We start from the raw sequence: 15,698 nt of genomic DNA, 5'->3' as shown, positions 1-15,698 counted from the left end.
GCTTGAACTGCTGCTGCCTTCAGGAAGCTGTCTACAAAATGCACCCCAGGACATCCTAAATGAGAGTCTTCCTAAATGAGCAGCCACTGCCAGGGAAAGGACACCTGCCAGAAAGGTGAGCAGCTTCAAGGGAATGGACAGATCCTATTCTTCCACCTTGCAGATAGTCTTGGATAGAGAGCCCTTTGGAGAGAGGAGATACTCTGTTGACACCTGGCCCTGGTGTCAACCATCACTAAAACTAAAAGTGTCTATGGAATCTGTAGCAGTTCTGAAATAACTTCTAGAACACTGCTTTATTAGTATCAAGGGTATTCCAGTATTTTTGTACAGCTTTATTTTCATAAAATGTATTTGAAATTATTTTTGTAAGACATAACACAATTACTGTAGTTCATCAATATCATGCAACTATTTTAATTTGTAAAAGTAAGATTTTTTTTAAAATATCTTAATTTGTTCTTATGGACTACTCCTTCAGTTCCTGAATATGAAGATTAGGGGAGCTGGAAATTCATATGAGGTTTAGTGAAGTGATAAAGGAGCCAAGAAATATGAATGTGGAAACCAAGAAGATGCATCTGATAGTGAGGAAGACTCCTTCCATCTGGCTGCTGAGATAGCCCTCTGTTACAGGGTGGGTTTGACATCCTGGGGCAAGGCAGCCAACTGGGCAGCTTGATAGCAGGAGAGCTCTTCTTGCTATGGGAATAGCAAATCCTTTTGGAGCACATCCCTGTATTAGCCGCTGTTTGGGTTGGAAAGAAAGGCAAAGCTCAACATAGCAAAAGCAAAAAGCTCAGCTTTTGACTTTTCTGCCCCTTATTTTTTAAATACCATTTAGCACCAAGACATTGATTTTAGAGTATCTGTAATACTGACATACAAAACAAAACAAAAAAAAAACAAAGCATATTGGTAAGACCAGAGTCGGTGTGTAGCCTTAAGCCCTTGAGGAGGATCTCAGCAGCACCACAAGTATCTCCTTCCAGCAGACGCTGGCAGGGATGAAGGAAAAACTGGCAAGAATCAAGAAATGGGCGTGTTAATGAAGCTGTTTCTGTAGTGAAGGTTCATGCTGTCTCAGAAAATTCAGTCCTATCTGCAAAGTTCCCTCTCTGCCAAGGGTAGGAGGCTGGCAAGAATTTGGCTTGCACAACCAAAGTCTGTCTCTGGTCATATCTTATCAGTGCTTGCCTGAAAGCCAGCACAGGACCCCAGCACCAGTATGAGCAGCTGAAATCTGAGCAATGCCAGCAGTGCTTGATGCAACAAGATATATCTTACCAGGAGTTTTACCTTCAGCCTTTAGCTCTCTCCTTTGTGGCATGTCCTGTTTAGAACGGATGCCTTTGCTTATTAGTTCTGCTTTGATGAGGCTGAGAGTTACTGGCACTTTTGTAACAGTAGCTGGTAACTTCCTGACTTTTAGGAAGCTGGTAAAATGTAACAAGTATTATTATTATCATTATTATTATTATTATTATTATTATTATTATTAGACGTGGGTGGCAGACAGGCACTGATACAATCTCCAACATCAATTGCACTTAGGAGCTCAGATTTCAGGAAATGATTTTTGATCCTCACACTTTATAATAATACAATAATGAAAACGTTCTGCACCAGTACTTGAGTTACATGTCCATGGCACAGTTGGATGGTGGTGGGAAAACGTAACAGGTAGCTTCAAGGCTTAGAGACTCATGAGGTTACTTAAAGGTTGTTCCTACTAATCCTGGCACACCCTATGGACTAGTTGGTGACATCAAGTAAATATCTAAGGAGCCAATGCAGGCTGTTAGTGCGAAAAATGTGGAATGGTATAACTCCACACATGTCCATGTACAGGCTACACTTTGCTGGACTGAGGTCACATCCATTTCCTATTTTTGGGGTTTATTATTTTATTTTATTTTATTTTATTTTATTTTATTTTATTTTATTTTATTTTATTTTATTTTATTTTATTTTATTTTATTTTATTTTATTTTATTTATTTTATTTTATTTTATTTTATTATTTTTTTTTATTTTATTTTTGTATGGGTTTGTTTTTTGCTCTATATTTCATTGAGATAATCTTGATCAGGATAGATCAGGAAGCCGGTGAACAAACTGTCTGTCCAGTAGGGGTCATAAAAGAGCCCGTTTTGTTCAGAGTAAAAGATCTGCAGCCATACTTCATCCTCACGCTTCAGAGAAAGGATGGTTGATCCAGAGGCAACATCGTGGTTCCCAGTGTTGGCATCAAAGGTCTTGATCCGGTACTGCCCATTGTGGACCAAGCCAATGGCCAAATGTTTGTTGGCCAAGGTGATATCATAAGTGAAGTAGTAAATACCTGGGATGCTGCATATAAATTTCCCACTGGAAGCGTTGTAATGTCCTCCTTCATTCATAAGGATCCTGTCAAATTTGATGGGCAGCCTTTCCCTTGGGTAGCTTTTGGAGACAGCCACAGAAAAGGCAGATTTGGCTTTGTTGGCATTACAGGTGCAGGGTCCTGGCATGCCAGTCTCACCCTTGTTCCCTTTGGGTCCTTTCTTTCCTGGTGCTCCTTTCTTTCCAGGATTGCCTTTTAAACCCTTTGGTCCTCGTGGGCCTGCCTTACCGATAGCTCCCGCTTTCCCCTTTGGTCCTGGCTTGCCTGGGTTTCCTGTTCTGCCCTGTGGACCTAGAAGACAAATAACCTTGTAAACTTTTTAGTTAAAATATGGCGAGTGGAAAGGGATTATATCAATGCGTCAGTATGCTTTCATTTGGGAGGAAAACCTTGCTAGTGAGAATCCTGATGAAATACCACCTGGGGCAGGATGTGTCAGGACTGATTAACCACATTAAGTAGCTGGCATGATAACAGGACTTGGGAGCAGGAAAGCCTGTCCTCTTTAAGGACCAAAAGGCTGGTTCAGTTATCTGACTCGCTTGAGAAAAAGGAGTAATAAATTCTAAAGCTGGCCGGGGAAAAGCTTTAAATCTTTGGGTTTTGAAGGAGCTGGATGAGTTTGTGAAGCTTTTGGAAACTAGCTTTGAGCAGATGGGTATGTTTAATCTTCTGCCTAATTTTTTTACATTTAACATGAAACTGTGTTGTAAAAGATGGATTCTAGGTGTAGAAAAAATGCCCAGTTTAGCTGGGATCTGGACCAGTCATGAACCAGAAGACACCTAGTGCAGGGACTGCCTTGAGATAGGGAGCAAGTTGGGCTCTGTCACAGTGGTGAAACGGCTGGTGAGCCCTGAGTGTGGTAGTATCTGATAGAAGAAAATTACACAGGGATTTATTTTGTGTCTCTTGACCTGCTGTAGCAACTAGATTTAAATGTGGCTGCTGCTGGAAACTTGTTCTCCAGAGTCTGTTTTGGGGGTGAGAGAAGAGAAGATGGTATCAAGAGAAGATTGGTATGGTGGTGTTCTGCTGAACCAGGAGGGCACTCTGGGGTGGCAGTGGGAGATCAGCGGGATCTGACTCCTGCTGGTCCTGCTGGTCCTGGTCCTCAGTAAGGTCCAAGTTAAACAGGAATCCCACCTCAGGATTAAACTAGGGTTGACATTTGCTTTGATTTAGGTGGAGCATGGTAAGAGCAGTGTCTGCTACCCAGTTAGAGTGCTCTAGGGAGCCAGGACTAAATTTTTGCTTCTGAATTTGTTTCCCTTGAAAGCAGCAATCCAAGACTAGTCCAAGAGTGTCTCTTGACTAGGGTGAGTGTGTCAAAACAGGGAAAATCTCCCTCCAGAGGAAAATGTGCAATATTAAAATGAAGATGATAAGAATTACATGCAGCATTAAGACTCTATTAGCAAAAAATATATATTTTGGAAGGTTTTGGCACAGTGTTTGGGATGATGCTTTTATATTTTATTCTTATTTCACAAAGAATTTCTTCCCTCTTACCTTCATCACCGTGCTCGCCTTTGTCCCCGTCCTTGCCATCCTTGCCGTCTTTCCCTGGGAAGCCCATCCTGCCAACCGTCCCTGGAGCACCGGGAGCACCGGGAGGCCCGGGAGGCCCGGGGGGGCCTGGCAGGCTGCATGCCAGCTGGGGACCCTCCTGCAGCGCTGCCTTGGCAAAGCCCCCGAGGATGTGGTTTGCCACACAGGGCATGGTCCAGAGGAGGAGGACAGCAGAGATCATGGCACAGCCTGCAGAAATGAGATGGGATCGGAGGTGTGCGGGGAGCAGTGGGTGAGGGCATGGCAGTGTCCCCTCTGTCAGGACTGCGTGTTGTGGAGACTCATAGAAATGGAACGTTTTTTGGCAGGGCAAGGAAGCTGTTTGTTTTGGAGGGATGCAAATTCAAGGCTTTTGCTCAGGGAATTTTCCAGATCTGAGCAATATTTCCTTTTTAAACTTGCTCTTCTCTATACTCCTATCCATGACCACCCATCCTTTTTCCTGCTCTCCCGTCTTTCTCATGCTAATATACCTGGCAGCTCCAGCTCCCCTCTGAAGTCTGTCTGTGACTGTTTATCCATGTGCAAGGAAGGACTGAGACAAGGTCAGAGTCCAAAATGTCTCTGGCCTCTCCCACAGCCTTCCCAAACCCCTTCACTGCTCTCCTCCTTTACCATTCCCCTCCTCTTTGCCCTTCCCTTCTCTGAAAAATAAGCTATTGTTTTAAGTATAGAATATAACGAAGGGGGATTTTTTGGAGCATCCTGGGCTCTGCCTTCATTCACAGGACGGTGCTGAGCCTCCTGGGCTTGTCTGACTCCACTCATGGATGGGAGGAGGGTGTTCTGATAGGAAATGATTTCTGAATACAGCTATTTCCATGGAATTGGTGATGCAGAGCAGTTATCCTGCCGTAAAATCTCCCTCTGGATGTCTGTGTGTGGAGCTGTTTGCAAGGAGCTGTGCACAGAGTAAGCCCTCTGCATCTTGAAGCAGAACTCAGGTGCACTGCCAGCTGAGAGAAGAAGAGTTTAAACTAGGATTTGTGTTGGTTCTGCACATGGTTACAGCTGTAGTTAAAAGAGGATTTCCTCTGTGTCATCAGTTTCTGTCTACCCGTGGGTGCAGTGCTTGTGCTGTTCCCTTCCCAGCTCTGAAGGATGCCGTGCAGCTGGGGGTGCCCCAGCTGAGGATTTTCCCCCTCCCTTTGCCAGGGAGGGAAGTGACAGCTGTGGGCACTGACCACGGGGCTGCGGCAGAGGCTGATGGAGCTGGGCTGTTTTCCAGTAGCCTCGGGGTAGAAACGAGCTGGTGGTGAGTGAAAGGCTTCCCCTGACGCAATCTCTTTCTTTGCGTTTCTGTAGTTGCAGTAGCCCTTGAAATGAAAGCCTAAAGCTGCCCCTTACAACTCTGGCTGGTTCATTGTTTGCTTGGTAGCTCTGTGATCAGTCAAGATGAAGCCAGAGGAATGTTTTAAAGGCGTTAGCCACATATCACTTTGGTACCACTCCTGTTCCCCAAGCTAAGATGTACACATGCTTATATGATGGCAAAGACTCCCGTGAAATGCAGTCTGTCCCTTACTGCAGCCACCCTGTACTGTAGGAGGCTCTGAAAGCCATCCACTTGTGTGGGCTTTCTTATCACGTCAAGTTCTGTGAGCTAAACACAGAAGCAAGGCTTACAAAGCAAGAAAACTGCCTTTCATATATTTCTTCGTACTCTGGTGCTGCAGTAAATTTACAGCTAACCATAAAAGTGGCAGACAGATGAGCTGTGACATCCCAAACCTCTCATGGGCCATTTGGTCAGGCAGGGTCCTGCTTGGTGTCAAGGCAAACAGTGGGAAGCTTTGGCTTCTCTCCAGCGTGTTCTGCTTAACTCTGGCACTGGGAAGGTGTTCAAAGCACCGTATGCATTGCATGTTGCCTTAGTACTTTCTCCTGCTATCGGCTCCTGAAGGGGGTGGAAATGCACATTACATGCTCCAAATCCACCCAGCAATATGCAACACGTTAATGCTGAGTGGGAGCTCCCTGTCCTGCAATATGTGGAATTAGGAACATGCAGAGGAGTGGGAAATGCAGAACAGATCTCCGGGCGGGGGCTGCCTACTCAGCTGGTCTGTTCTGGTCTCTTCCACTTTTTTTATACCCAAGTTTATTTGCTGATGTAAAGTGTTGGTTTAATGGCCTTGTGAGACCCAAACCACAAACCGGTATTGATGCGGACCGCTGAATAAAGACTTCTTGCTCACAGAAAGGGGATCAAAGTGCTAAAATGCCTGCAGAGCAGGGAGTTCCTAAGGGAAGCTCCATCCCCACTTCCCAGTAACCACCTCAAATGGGGCAGAAGAGAAGGGAGAGACATTTGGAGATGTATGACTCTAATTAGTTGTGGCAAGGAGATATTTTGTTGTGGGGCATAACTGAGGGGGTGGGAGAAAAAAAAGGAGGGACTGCTTCACAAATGAGTATGAGTGAGCGCAAGGCAGAGGGCAGGGCACCTTCTCTTAACCTTTCTTAGCGCAGGTACTTTTGTTTACCCTCAAACAACCCCAGTAGTTAACCCAATGGGATAAACCACAAAATACCCCGAGGCTGAGAGGTTTGTAGTACCAATACTCGAACAGATGAGGAATATTTGGCTACCTGGAGCAGTGCTCTGTTGCAACTCCCGAGTCAATAGTAATTTTTGTCTCTGCAAGTCCTCTTCATCCCACACCATAGGAGTGTGTGTGGCATGGGAGCATGGTCACATTCGCAAGAGAATCTATAAATAATCTTTTAAGGAAACCTCCGAAAGAAAACAAACTCTGTGCTGGTCCACCTTAAAAGGAAAATTGCTCTTCAATGTAGAACATATGATGAGCTCCAAGAAGCAAATTGGAAACAGATCAGCATCTTTCCTCTCCTTGGCACAAGCAGTAGACCTGGCACTGAAGACCACGCAGCACAGTTTCAGCTGAGATCTTACTGTTATAGTAACATTTTAATTAATGCCTTTTGTAATAGGGTCTTGGACACTTAATGGCCATGACAAACACATGGTGTGTGGGTCACAACCCCCCACCATGCCCTGGAGGCTATGAGAGCTGGTGGTGGAGCGCTGCTTGAGTTGGAGACAAGTCAGGGGTGGATGTGGTGGAAATGGTGGAGCTGAGCTGTTCTGAGGTAGAGCCCTCTGGGCTCCCAGATGCTATGCAGGCTCCAGGCTGAGGCCTCAGGTCTTCATCCCAACTGGGTCATTTGTCTGCCAGCCTCTGGGCTCTGAGAGAGGCTCCAAAATGTACTGTGAATGTGGGAAGCCTGAGCTGGAAGGATGCAGCACAGGCAGGTGGAGTGACAGGTGTCCATCAACTGGGATTTAGGTATGAGGATTCCCTGTGTCCTTCAGCTGAAACCACAGAAATTGCTGCTGTGGCACCCAGGGCATCCACTGGGGCCAGTGCAGTCCCTAAAATAGTGCTGTGGAATCCCACAGGATAATTTTGGGGAATGTTTGTGAAGAAGCAAACTGGGAAGGAGATGGCTTTAGAAAGTGTTCACTTGTGAGTCTTAAGGCTGGAGCACAGCTCTATAGAAAATGTGTCAGGCTTCTGCGGCCCGTGGAGCATTTCTGCAAGGGGACTGCTCTCTAATGGCTTTTCTCTGCAAGCTGCTTGTCCCCAGAGCATCTCTGTCACTTGGGAGCCCCCTTTCCAGGAGCTTTGTCCCCACAGGGCTGCTTGCAGCAGCTAGAGTTGGCTCACAGAAAGGAGCTTGGGGGACACATCTCTGGCCGTGTCCCCCTTTGGCTGCTGCAGCATCCCTGCTGTGAGTGCCTGCTGGAAGCCCCCATGTGACTACTTCTATTACCTGAGCTATTTCTGGGGATGTATGTGCATTCAAAAAGGGCATCTGCAAGAAACAATTTTGCCCATAGGAGTGAGCCCCAGGTGCAAAGGAGCAGCTGTAGCTCCTGGTGCTTGTGGGGTGGCTGGGCTGAAAGCACACCAGAGGGAAAGCCCCAAGGGTTTGCCAGGCATGGTGGCCACACAGTGGATTTTGGCCAGGGAAACCACCTTGAGCAGTTCCATGCACCTCTGCGTGGGGAGCAAAAGCTGAAATACATGCATTTAATTTCTGATACAAGCCAATGGAGTAGCTATAGCAGATATTAATTTGATTTTTTGCACAAAGTAATGTCAAAGGAGATAAAGGAAAGTGCATCTCCTGCACCCAAAATGGCATCACCTCCTCCGCTGAAAGCAGCTGCAGTGCCTGAGTCAAGCCTTCCCCAGTCCCAGGACAGAGCTGTGGCGCAGCAGCTGCTGCCTGGTACCAGAGTGAAGGGGGAGGCTGTGGTTTCGGCTGGGCGAGGTGGGTGCTCCTGCTGGAAACCCGAGGAATGTTTCCTTCCCAGATGGTTTCTTTTAACTTGCTGCTGCTGTCTTTATGGATTCCTGTGCAGGCATTGGAAACCTGAGTGCTTCATCAGTTAGACCTTATTTGGTAAGTTTCCCAAGTTAAGGTTAAGAAAAGGAGGGAAAAGAAAAAAAGCAAAAGTGAATTTACTCACCCAGGCTGATCTCTTCAGCGAGATCTCGACAGGCACTGGAATCCTGCACAGTTTTGCAGATGTTTTGCCGCAGATCGCTGTCACGCAGCAGAGCACAGAGCCCGTCCTGCCACGACAGTGTCCTTCTGAGATTGCTCTGCAGTCCTCACTTCTTGGGTCTTTTGTCTTTATTAATGTTTTACCCCGTTTTGCGTGTATCACTAGCTTCCTGCAGCAGATCTAGGTTTTGGCTCCGCTTTGCCAAAGACATAGTTTTATTATTGTGTAATGGGTCCAAGCCTCTTCCTCTGTCACGTGGTGTGGGCAGAAAGCTTTATGCACACACGGCTGGAAAGCTCTCAGTGCCTGGGGAGCCTCTCGCCTCTCTCCTGTGCAGTCTGTGAGGAAGGCTCAGGAGTTTGCCTGGGCCATTTCTGGCATGTTCTGCCTCTCTGCCATAGCCACTGCCCACCCATACAGGCAGAATTTGTAAGGGTACAGGGACTGAACCAGCGAGTAATGTAGAAGCTTGGTCCTAGAGCACTAGCAAGGGAAGCAGATCTTATGCTGAGGGTGAAAGCTCACTTGTTGTGTCTAAAGTAATTTAGACAAATCAGTAAGGGGCAGATCATTCCAGGCTTGAAGTAAAAGACATCACTGTGAAGCAGCAGCTTTGTAAATGTGGGTTTTGAGAGGACACAGCAGATGCTTTACAAGTGCCCCCGGTGGATGTGGGAGACAAGATGTGGAGACCTTGACACCAAGATATCGGGGCAGGACTGTTCCTGCCTTTGCAAAGGGTGAGGGCTTTGTTTTAAGCTTGCAGAGTAATTACAAAGTCCTACCAGTTGTTGAAGATAGGCAGCAATGCTGGAAGTGGTGCCTGAAATGGGTGTTGGGCCACTGTGGGGTGCCCAGCGAGCGGTGCCAAGAGGGCAGCGGTGCCCAGGGGCCGTCCTGTCCCACTGCTGCTTCTGGCTGCAGGCCCCTGCCCAGTGCCTGGGACAGGTGTGTGCTGGCGGCTGGGCTGCGAGGTCAGCCAGCGAATGTTTTCTGCTCAGTGCAAGTCCTCTGAAGTACTCCACAAGCTTCACTCATTCTTCTGCCAGAATTCATCCTTAGCAGAGATTGCTTTTTCTTATTTTTTTTTTTTTAAGCTTTGCCCTGAACTTGCTCTCAAAACATGGTGAGAAAGGTTTTAGCTGCATGTATGCACTACAGACATAACATAAAAATAAAGTGTGCCTGCACTTCGCTTGGTGAGCTGCAGTCAGTGAGGCTACCCTGGAGGGGTGGGGATGTCTCACTGAGCCTGGGGCTGCTGCCATGATGTGCTGGCAGCCCAGGCACCAACAGACAGCACAGCAGAGTTGCACATTCAAATATTATAAATATATTTTCCTTGGTGGGGCCCTCTCCCCCACACACAGGACCAGCTTTTCCCACACTGAGTGGCTTTGCAGTGGGAAGTCCGTGGTGCAGGAGCAGCCACGTGCAGAGGAGCCATCAGCACACCCAGCACCAGGAATGAACCGAGGTGGAGAAACCCAACAGCCCTGCTGGGAAATGCGAGGTAGGACTGAGGCAGCCACAGCTGCTGGGGGTTTGCGTCAGCGAGGGCCTGACCTGCTTCGGTGGTGTGGGGACGCTGCGTGGGGATGCTGCGCCTGCCGACACTGAGCCCGGGCCTCAGGCGGCTCTGCTGCAGAACGTGCTTGGCAGCACCTCGAGGAGTAAATGCACTGCCTGTCCACAGGGAAACACAGCAGCCCTGGCATGTGGGCCTTGGCTCTGCTTTTGTTAGCTGGACACTGCAGGGAAGCGTTATAAGAGATGGTGTCATGTTTGTGCTGCTTCTTAACGACAGGCTCCCTGCGTGGACTGGCAGATGTGGGTGTCTAGCACAGGGAACGGGGCTCGCTGCCTGCCTCTGCACATCTCTGGTGTGGGATGTACGTGGGACTGGGGCTCCAGACCCTGCCACGGAGGGGTGCTGGGATCCGTGGTGCTCCCTCCTTGGCACCAAAGCCTTGCTGCCAGGGAAAGGCGTGCTGCCCAGCCCCTGCGGAATAAAAACTGAAGTTTTAAGCTCTGCCATCTCCTGTGAACATATTTTGGGTGGGAAATGTAAGCACCTAAATGTGAGTGACTTCTGGTTCCCTTCCGAGATAGAGGCCAGGACTGTGTCTCAGCAAAAAAGGCTTTTCCCATGCTGTTTTGGGGAGTGCTGCTGCATTGCACTCCTACAGATACTGACCTTGCAGCAGTGACTTTGGAACCAAATAAAATGAGTCAGCAAAGGCAAAAATAGCTGCAGTTAACACAGAGGCTTGAGACACCCTGAAATTCAGCCTTCAAGGTGAAGATGGGAAACAGCAATGCAAGTATGCCTCTCTTCAAAGATGTGTTGGTCCTTTGATTTTTTTTCTTCCCTGTTTGGAAGATACTAAGGGGAGGGAAAAGTATTTTCTACCCAACAGGTCTGCTGGCTTAGCATGGAACGGTGATTTGGATAATTTTTATTGCACTGCCTGAAAGGAGCTTGTAAGTCTCTGAGCAGCCTTCAGAGAGTGATTGTCCCTCTCCAAAAGCCCCCATAAAATGAGTCAAATCTCTGTTTAAACTTCAAGGATACCCTGGAGACGATTAGCTCTGCTTAGGAACTGCAGCCCTAACCCATTAAGATAAAAATAAATAGGACTTATTTTGGGAAGAGGGAAATGGGAACCAGCCCAAACACACCAGTGAGCCACTGCCAGCACACTGCAGATGTGTTTTTTTTTTTTTTTTTTTTTTAAATCTGTTTCTTTTGTCTCATGCATCTTCTAGTTCAAAGTGAAATTCCACATTCTCTTTGACTCGCTGAATCTGAGTTATCTGATCACTTATTTAGCCAAGAAAAGACTCTTCTGAAAATGCCTTGTATTTCCCAAGAAGGCTTAAAAAAGAAAAACAAAAAGCATGGAAAATTATAGAGTTCTCTAGGAGACAAATTTTATAGACAGGAAGCTGAGTGACAGGGAAATGCAGTGACTTCGGTTTCTCCAGGATCAGGTTAAACAGAGCCAGTGACCATCAGCAGCCCAGAGAAGAGGTGGATAGCAAATGACTTATGTAGTAGAGTGGGCAAAAAGCAAAATGAGCTCCTTGAACTGCCAGCCAGGTACAGACATGGGCAAGAAACAATGCCCGAAAGCCAGAGTTGGTCCAGAAACCTTGCAGATTCTCCATAAAGGTGTAGGGTCCTTTTTAGGGGGTCCCTTGGGGGCCAGACCTGAGGTTGGCTACATCTCCAGCCCCACTGCTGGGGGCTGAGCATCACCAACAGCAATCCCAGCACCTGGGGACAAGGGCAGCATTGTTCAGGCCAGGAAAGCCAGTGCCGAGTGCCACCTGTGCCACAGCACAGTACCTCTGTCTTCAGGGCAAAGCTCCATCCCCCAGAGATGGAAAAAATGTCTCCTGTGAGCAGTGACAGGCTGCACAGATAGCTACAGACAAATCCCCTCTCCCTCTGGTGCTTTCCAATTTTGCATTAGAGCTGCCTTTTGTGTTCTCAGACAATAATTTGCTAAAAACGGACTTCCCCCAATTCCTAAAATATTGAGAAAACACCAGTGTATCAGCAGAACGTGCTGTGGGGCTGTGCTGTCTCTGGCCTTGAAAGCTGCAGCCAGGTGCTTTTGCTTCTGCAGATGCCCAGCATGCGGCTCTCTTAAAGCAAGGAGGGGCAGCCAAGCCAAGCCAGCAGGCAGCTGAATCACCGCCCTCTCCCTCCCCTTTCACAGCCATGGTGTGCAGAACCAGGACAAGTGCTTGGGATGGGAAATGCCTCAAAGTGTATGGGTATGCTGCAGCCTGAGCTGAAGGGAGCCAGGCTGGGTGTGTTTTACAGTGGGTGCGCATTATGGTGTTAGCATGTTTTGTAGCAGCTTTTGGATGAAAAGCAGCCCTGGGTGTACTGGGTCTGGCTGGTATGTTAACTTTCCCCGCAGCAGCCCATACAGTGCTGTGCTCTGCACTTGTAGCTAGAACAGCAGTGGTATCACACCAGGGTTGTGTCTGCTGCTGAGCAGTGCTGGCACAGCATCGGGACTCTCTCTAACCCTCTTAAGGGGTTGGTAAAAAAGTGAGTAAGGAACATCACCAGGGCAGCTGACCTAAACCAACCAAATGGATATTCCATACTATATGATGTCACACTCAGCAATAAGAGGTGGAAAAAGGAAGCAGAGGGGAGGGGTGGGCTCTCATTGCAAAAATGTCTGTCCTCCCAAACACCAGCTACGTGTGTTCAGGCGCTGCTTCAAGGATGTGGTCAAGCATTGCCCATTTGTGGGAAGTAGAGAGCAATTTATTTCCTCTGTACTTCCACACAGCCTTTGCTTTTTTGTTTGTTGTTGTTGTGTTTTTTTTTTTTTTTCATTTTCCCCTCTTTTCCCATTTCCCTTTTTCCCTTTAGTTAAATTGTTTAATTAATAATAATATTTCCATAATAATTATTTTTCCCTTGAACTAAATTATCCTTATCTCAACCCATGAGTTGTTTTTTCCTTTACTTCTTCCCTTCCTCTTTTAAGGAGGGGGAGTGAGAGAGTGGTTGTGGTGGAGTTCAGCTGCCTAGCACGGTAAAACCACCATACTGGGATAAAACTGCGAGGGAGGTGTTGTTGGAGCAAAAGTTGTAGTTGTTGGCTTTACATTAAAAGCCTGGAACAAATGCATGTGCAAATGTGATAAGGAAGGAAAAGCAGCTGGAAAAAAGTCCCACTCTTAAAAGCTGTGGTGGAAGACAGGGCAACAGGCCAAGGACTGCACTTAGATCCCACTGCAGTGAGTGGTTGGGTGGTGGTGCCTTTTCGAAAATCTGTTGGAATTACTGGAATATCCTTTTAAGACTGCTGCTAGGAAATTTTGGGTTTGCTTATTTGTCCATGGAGCAGTTTCCTTAGATTATTTTTTCATGTTCCACTGAGGCCTAAAATGTGCTAGTATTTTGCAGATGCAAACCCATCACTGCCTGCTGTGTCTGGTTGGGTCATCTGAGATGTGAACAAACTTGTTTTATGTAAAACAACCAGTTTAAGTTAGATAGATATTTCTATTTCTTTGGTGCGTCCACCACAGCTAATGCCGACAGGAGAATGAGTACAATGAGGAGTTGCCTGGACGTATTGCTTTGTTCTGCATGGAGTAATTAAAGTTATACCTAAAAATGGCATGGAAAACTGCAGCTATTGGGGGGGACCGGGCACATACAGTGGTTTAGTGGGCACAGAAAATGCTGTGCAAGGTAAAGGACAAGTTCAATTTCATTTTTAAGTAGTGCTACCATTCCTGCTTTTTTCTTATCCCTTAACAACTGCGCATGTAGAACAGCACATCTCTTTCATTAACCCACGCAGGGAAGCCATAAAGATCCAATTACAAAGAAACATGGAGAGAGCAAAAGAGCTACCTTCTGGTGTGCCTCAAAGGCTTTGGAAGATAACACAGGATGCTAAACTTTCCAAGAAAAAAAATAAAGGATTCTCCTTTAACTTGTGTGCTAAAAACATGAACATCTTCAAATCTAATCTTATTCACAGTTTGCAGATCGAGTACACCTCAGACAATCAGAATTCAACAGGGTAAGAAATGAAGTAACTGAAGCGATTGTTGAAAACAATTGGGAGTTGGGGAAAATAAACATTGAGCTTTGCCAAAGGCAAGATTCAGAGAAAGCTGCCCTGAGTGTGCTGGGTGGGTCTGTTTTGTGTTGGGAGAATTTGACTAACAGGCTACAGAATTTCCTCTCACTTCTATGTGCGTGGAAGACACAGTAGTTCTAATTCCTGTTGTCTCCACTACAGTAGGCTCATTTTCAGTTTAGGTTCAGGCCAAGCTCATCGAAAAACTTGTTTCAAACTCATTTTAGAAAAAAAAAAAAAATCAGCTTGTGCAATAGGAGGCAATCATTGAATATTCAGTCATATTGCATGCCAAATCCAAGGGGAAGCAGATGGAGGAAAGATTAATCCTCATGATTAGATCCACAATGTTCTTTAACATGTAACCTCTATCATATAAATAGAATAACACAGTCTAATCTTTTTGTCCTTTAACTGTGCAGACTGATCCAGAAGAGATCTACTTTGTATGATTCACGTATTTTGAGTAAGATGCTACTGCTTTTTTCCCTGGAACTGCTGTAAAATAGAGGCTACTGGTCCCTCTTCCCTGCAGCTTCTCTCTTGGCAGGGCAAGACAAGGCATACTGAAAAGCAAGTTACTGTCATGTCTTCAAGTACTGAAAAGATAAACCAAACACACAAGTGGTTAGGATTTGGTTAATTTTTCTGATAAATGCATGGTCCTAGAGCATCTAGCATGTTACATCAGCCTCTAAAATACACGTGCCTATAACTCTCCTCTTTTTCCCCACGTCCATAAAATATATACGCATTAACCACAAGTTTAAAGGCTGCCTAGACCAGTGACTTATGTTTTCTTCATTCTGAATTACCTCCATTATAAAGGATCAAATCTCTAGCTACTTTTAGAGAGGTATCCAAATGGCTGAAGTAACTGGTGACATGGACCCTTTTGATACATCTTTGTCCCCCAAATTGAACATGACTCTGAAACAGCCATAGGTATCTGGGCACCTAGAGGTATTGCTGTCCAGTACTTCAAACATTACAGGCCTCAGAAGAGTTTACAGTTCAAACCAACTAATTCAGAAAAATCATTCAATGTCAATTTGCATTCAGATCATAGCAGAAGAATTTTTATCATCAGCGACAATATCAGAGAACTTTTAATATAGAGCTGCATTGCAGACTAACACAAAATTTCCGCTAGCATTTTAGCATTTCTGTATACTAAATTAAAATACTCAATCCTCTAAAGGTGGCTGTGAAATCAAAAACATGGCAAGACATTTAAATTTGCACTTACTGTACATAATTCCCTGTGGAAAAAAGAAGAGTAATATGCGCTTTGAAATCATCCATAATGTAGAAAGGTCAAGACATGAGCCAACATGGAAACTCAGAAATTGAGTCACTAGTATAGCAGAAGGGAAATAATGTCCCTAATAGTTCTCCCTGTGACTTTCTAAGTCCATGTTTTTTGTGATAATATAAAAGCAACCCCTGGAAAAACTAATTTCCACTCTGAAGTTTTTCCTTTCTAGTACTTGGCTATATTAACAATTCCACCTTGAATGAAGATCCTCAGTGTCTCTAGTTTGGTATATTTCTTCAGTAAGTGCTAGAAG

The 15,698-nt window shown here is 45.9% G+C and overlaps 1 protein-coding gene across 1 annotated transcript; it reads right to left on the bottom strand.

Moving 5' to 3' along the window:
- Positions 1–1,898: 1,898 nt before the first annotated feature.
- C1QTNF2 (C1q and TNF related 2) lies at positions 1,899–8,724 on the bottom strand. The gene is made up of 3 exons (XM_005009300.6): positions 8,459–8,724; positions 3,898–4,146; positions 1,899–2,676 (listed from the first exon to the last, which is right to left on the bottom strand). Exons 2-3 carry the CDS (start codon positions 4,136–4,138, stop codon positions 2,063–2,065), a joined length of 855 nt encoding a protein of 284 aa, XP_005009357.3. The 5' UTR covers positions 4,139–4,146; positions 8,459–8,724; the 3' UTR covers positions 1,899–2,062.
- Positions 8,725–15,698: the final 6,974 nt, after the last annotated feature.

This window comes from Anas platyrhynchos, chromosome 14, assembly GCF_047663525.1.
Source record: "Anas platyrhynchos isolate ZD024472 breed Pekin duck chromosome 14, IASCAAS_PekinDuck_T2T, whole genome shotgun sequence".
Lineage (NCBI taxonomy): Eukaryota > Metazoa > Chordata > Aves > Anseriformes > Anatidae > Anas > Anas platyrhynchos.
Note: the sequence above shows the minus strand (reverse complement) of the source record. Positions and strands in the feature narration are given on the sequence as shown.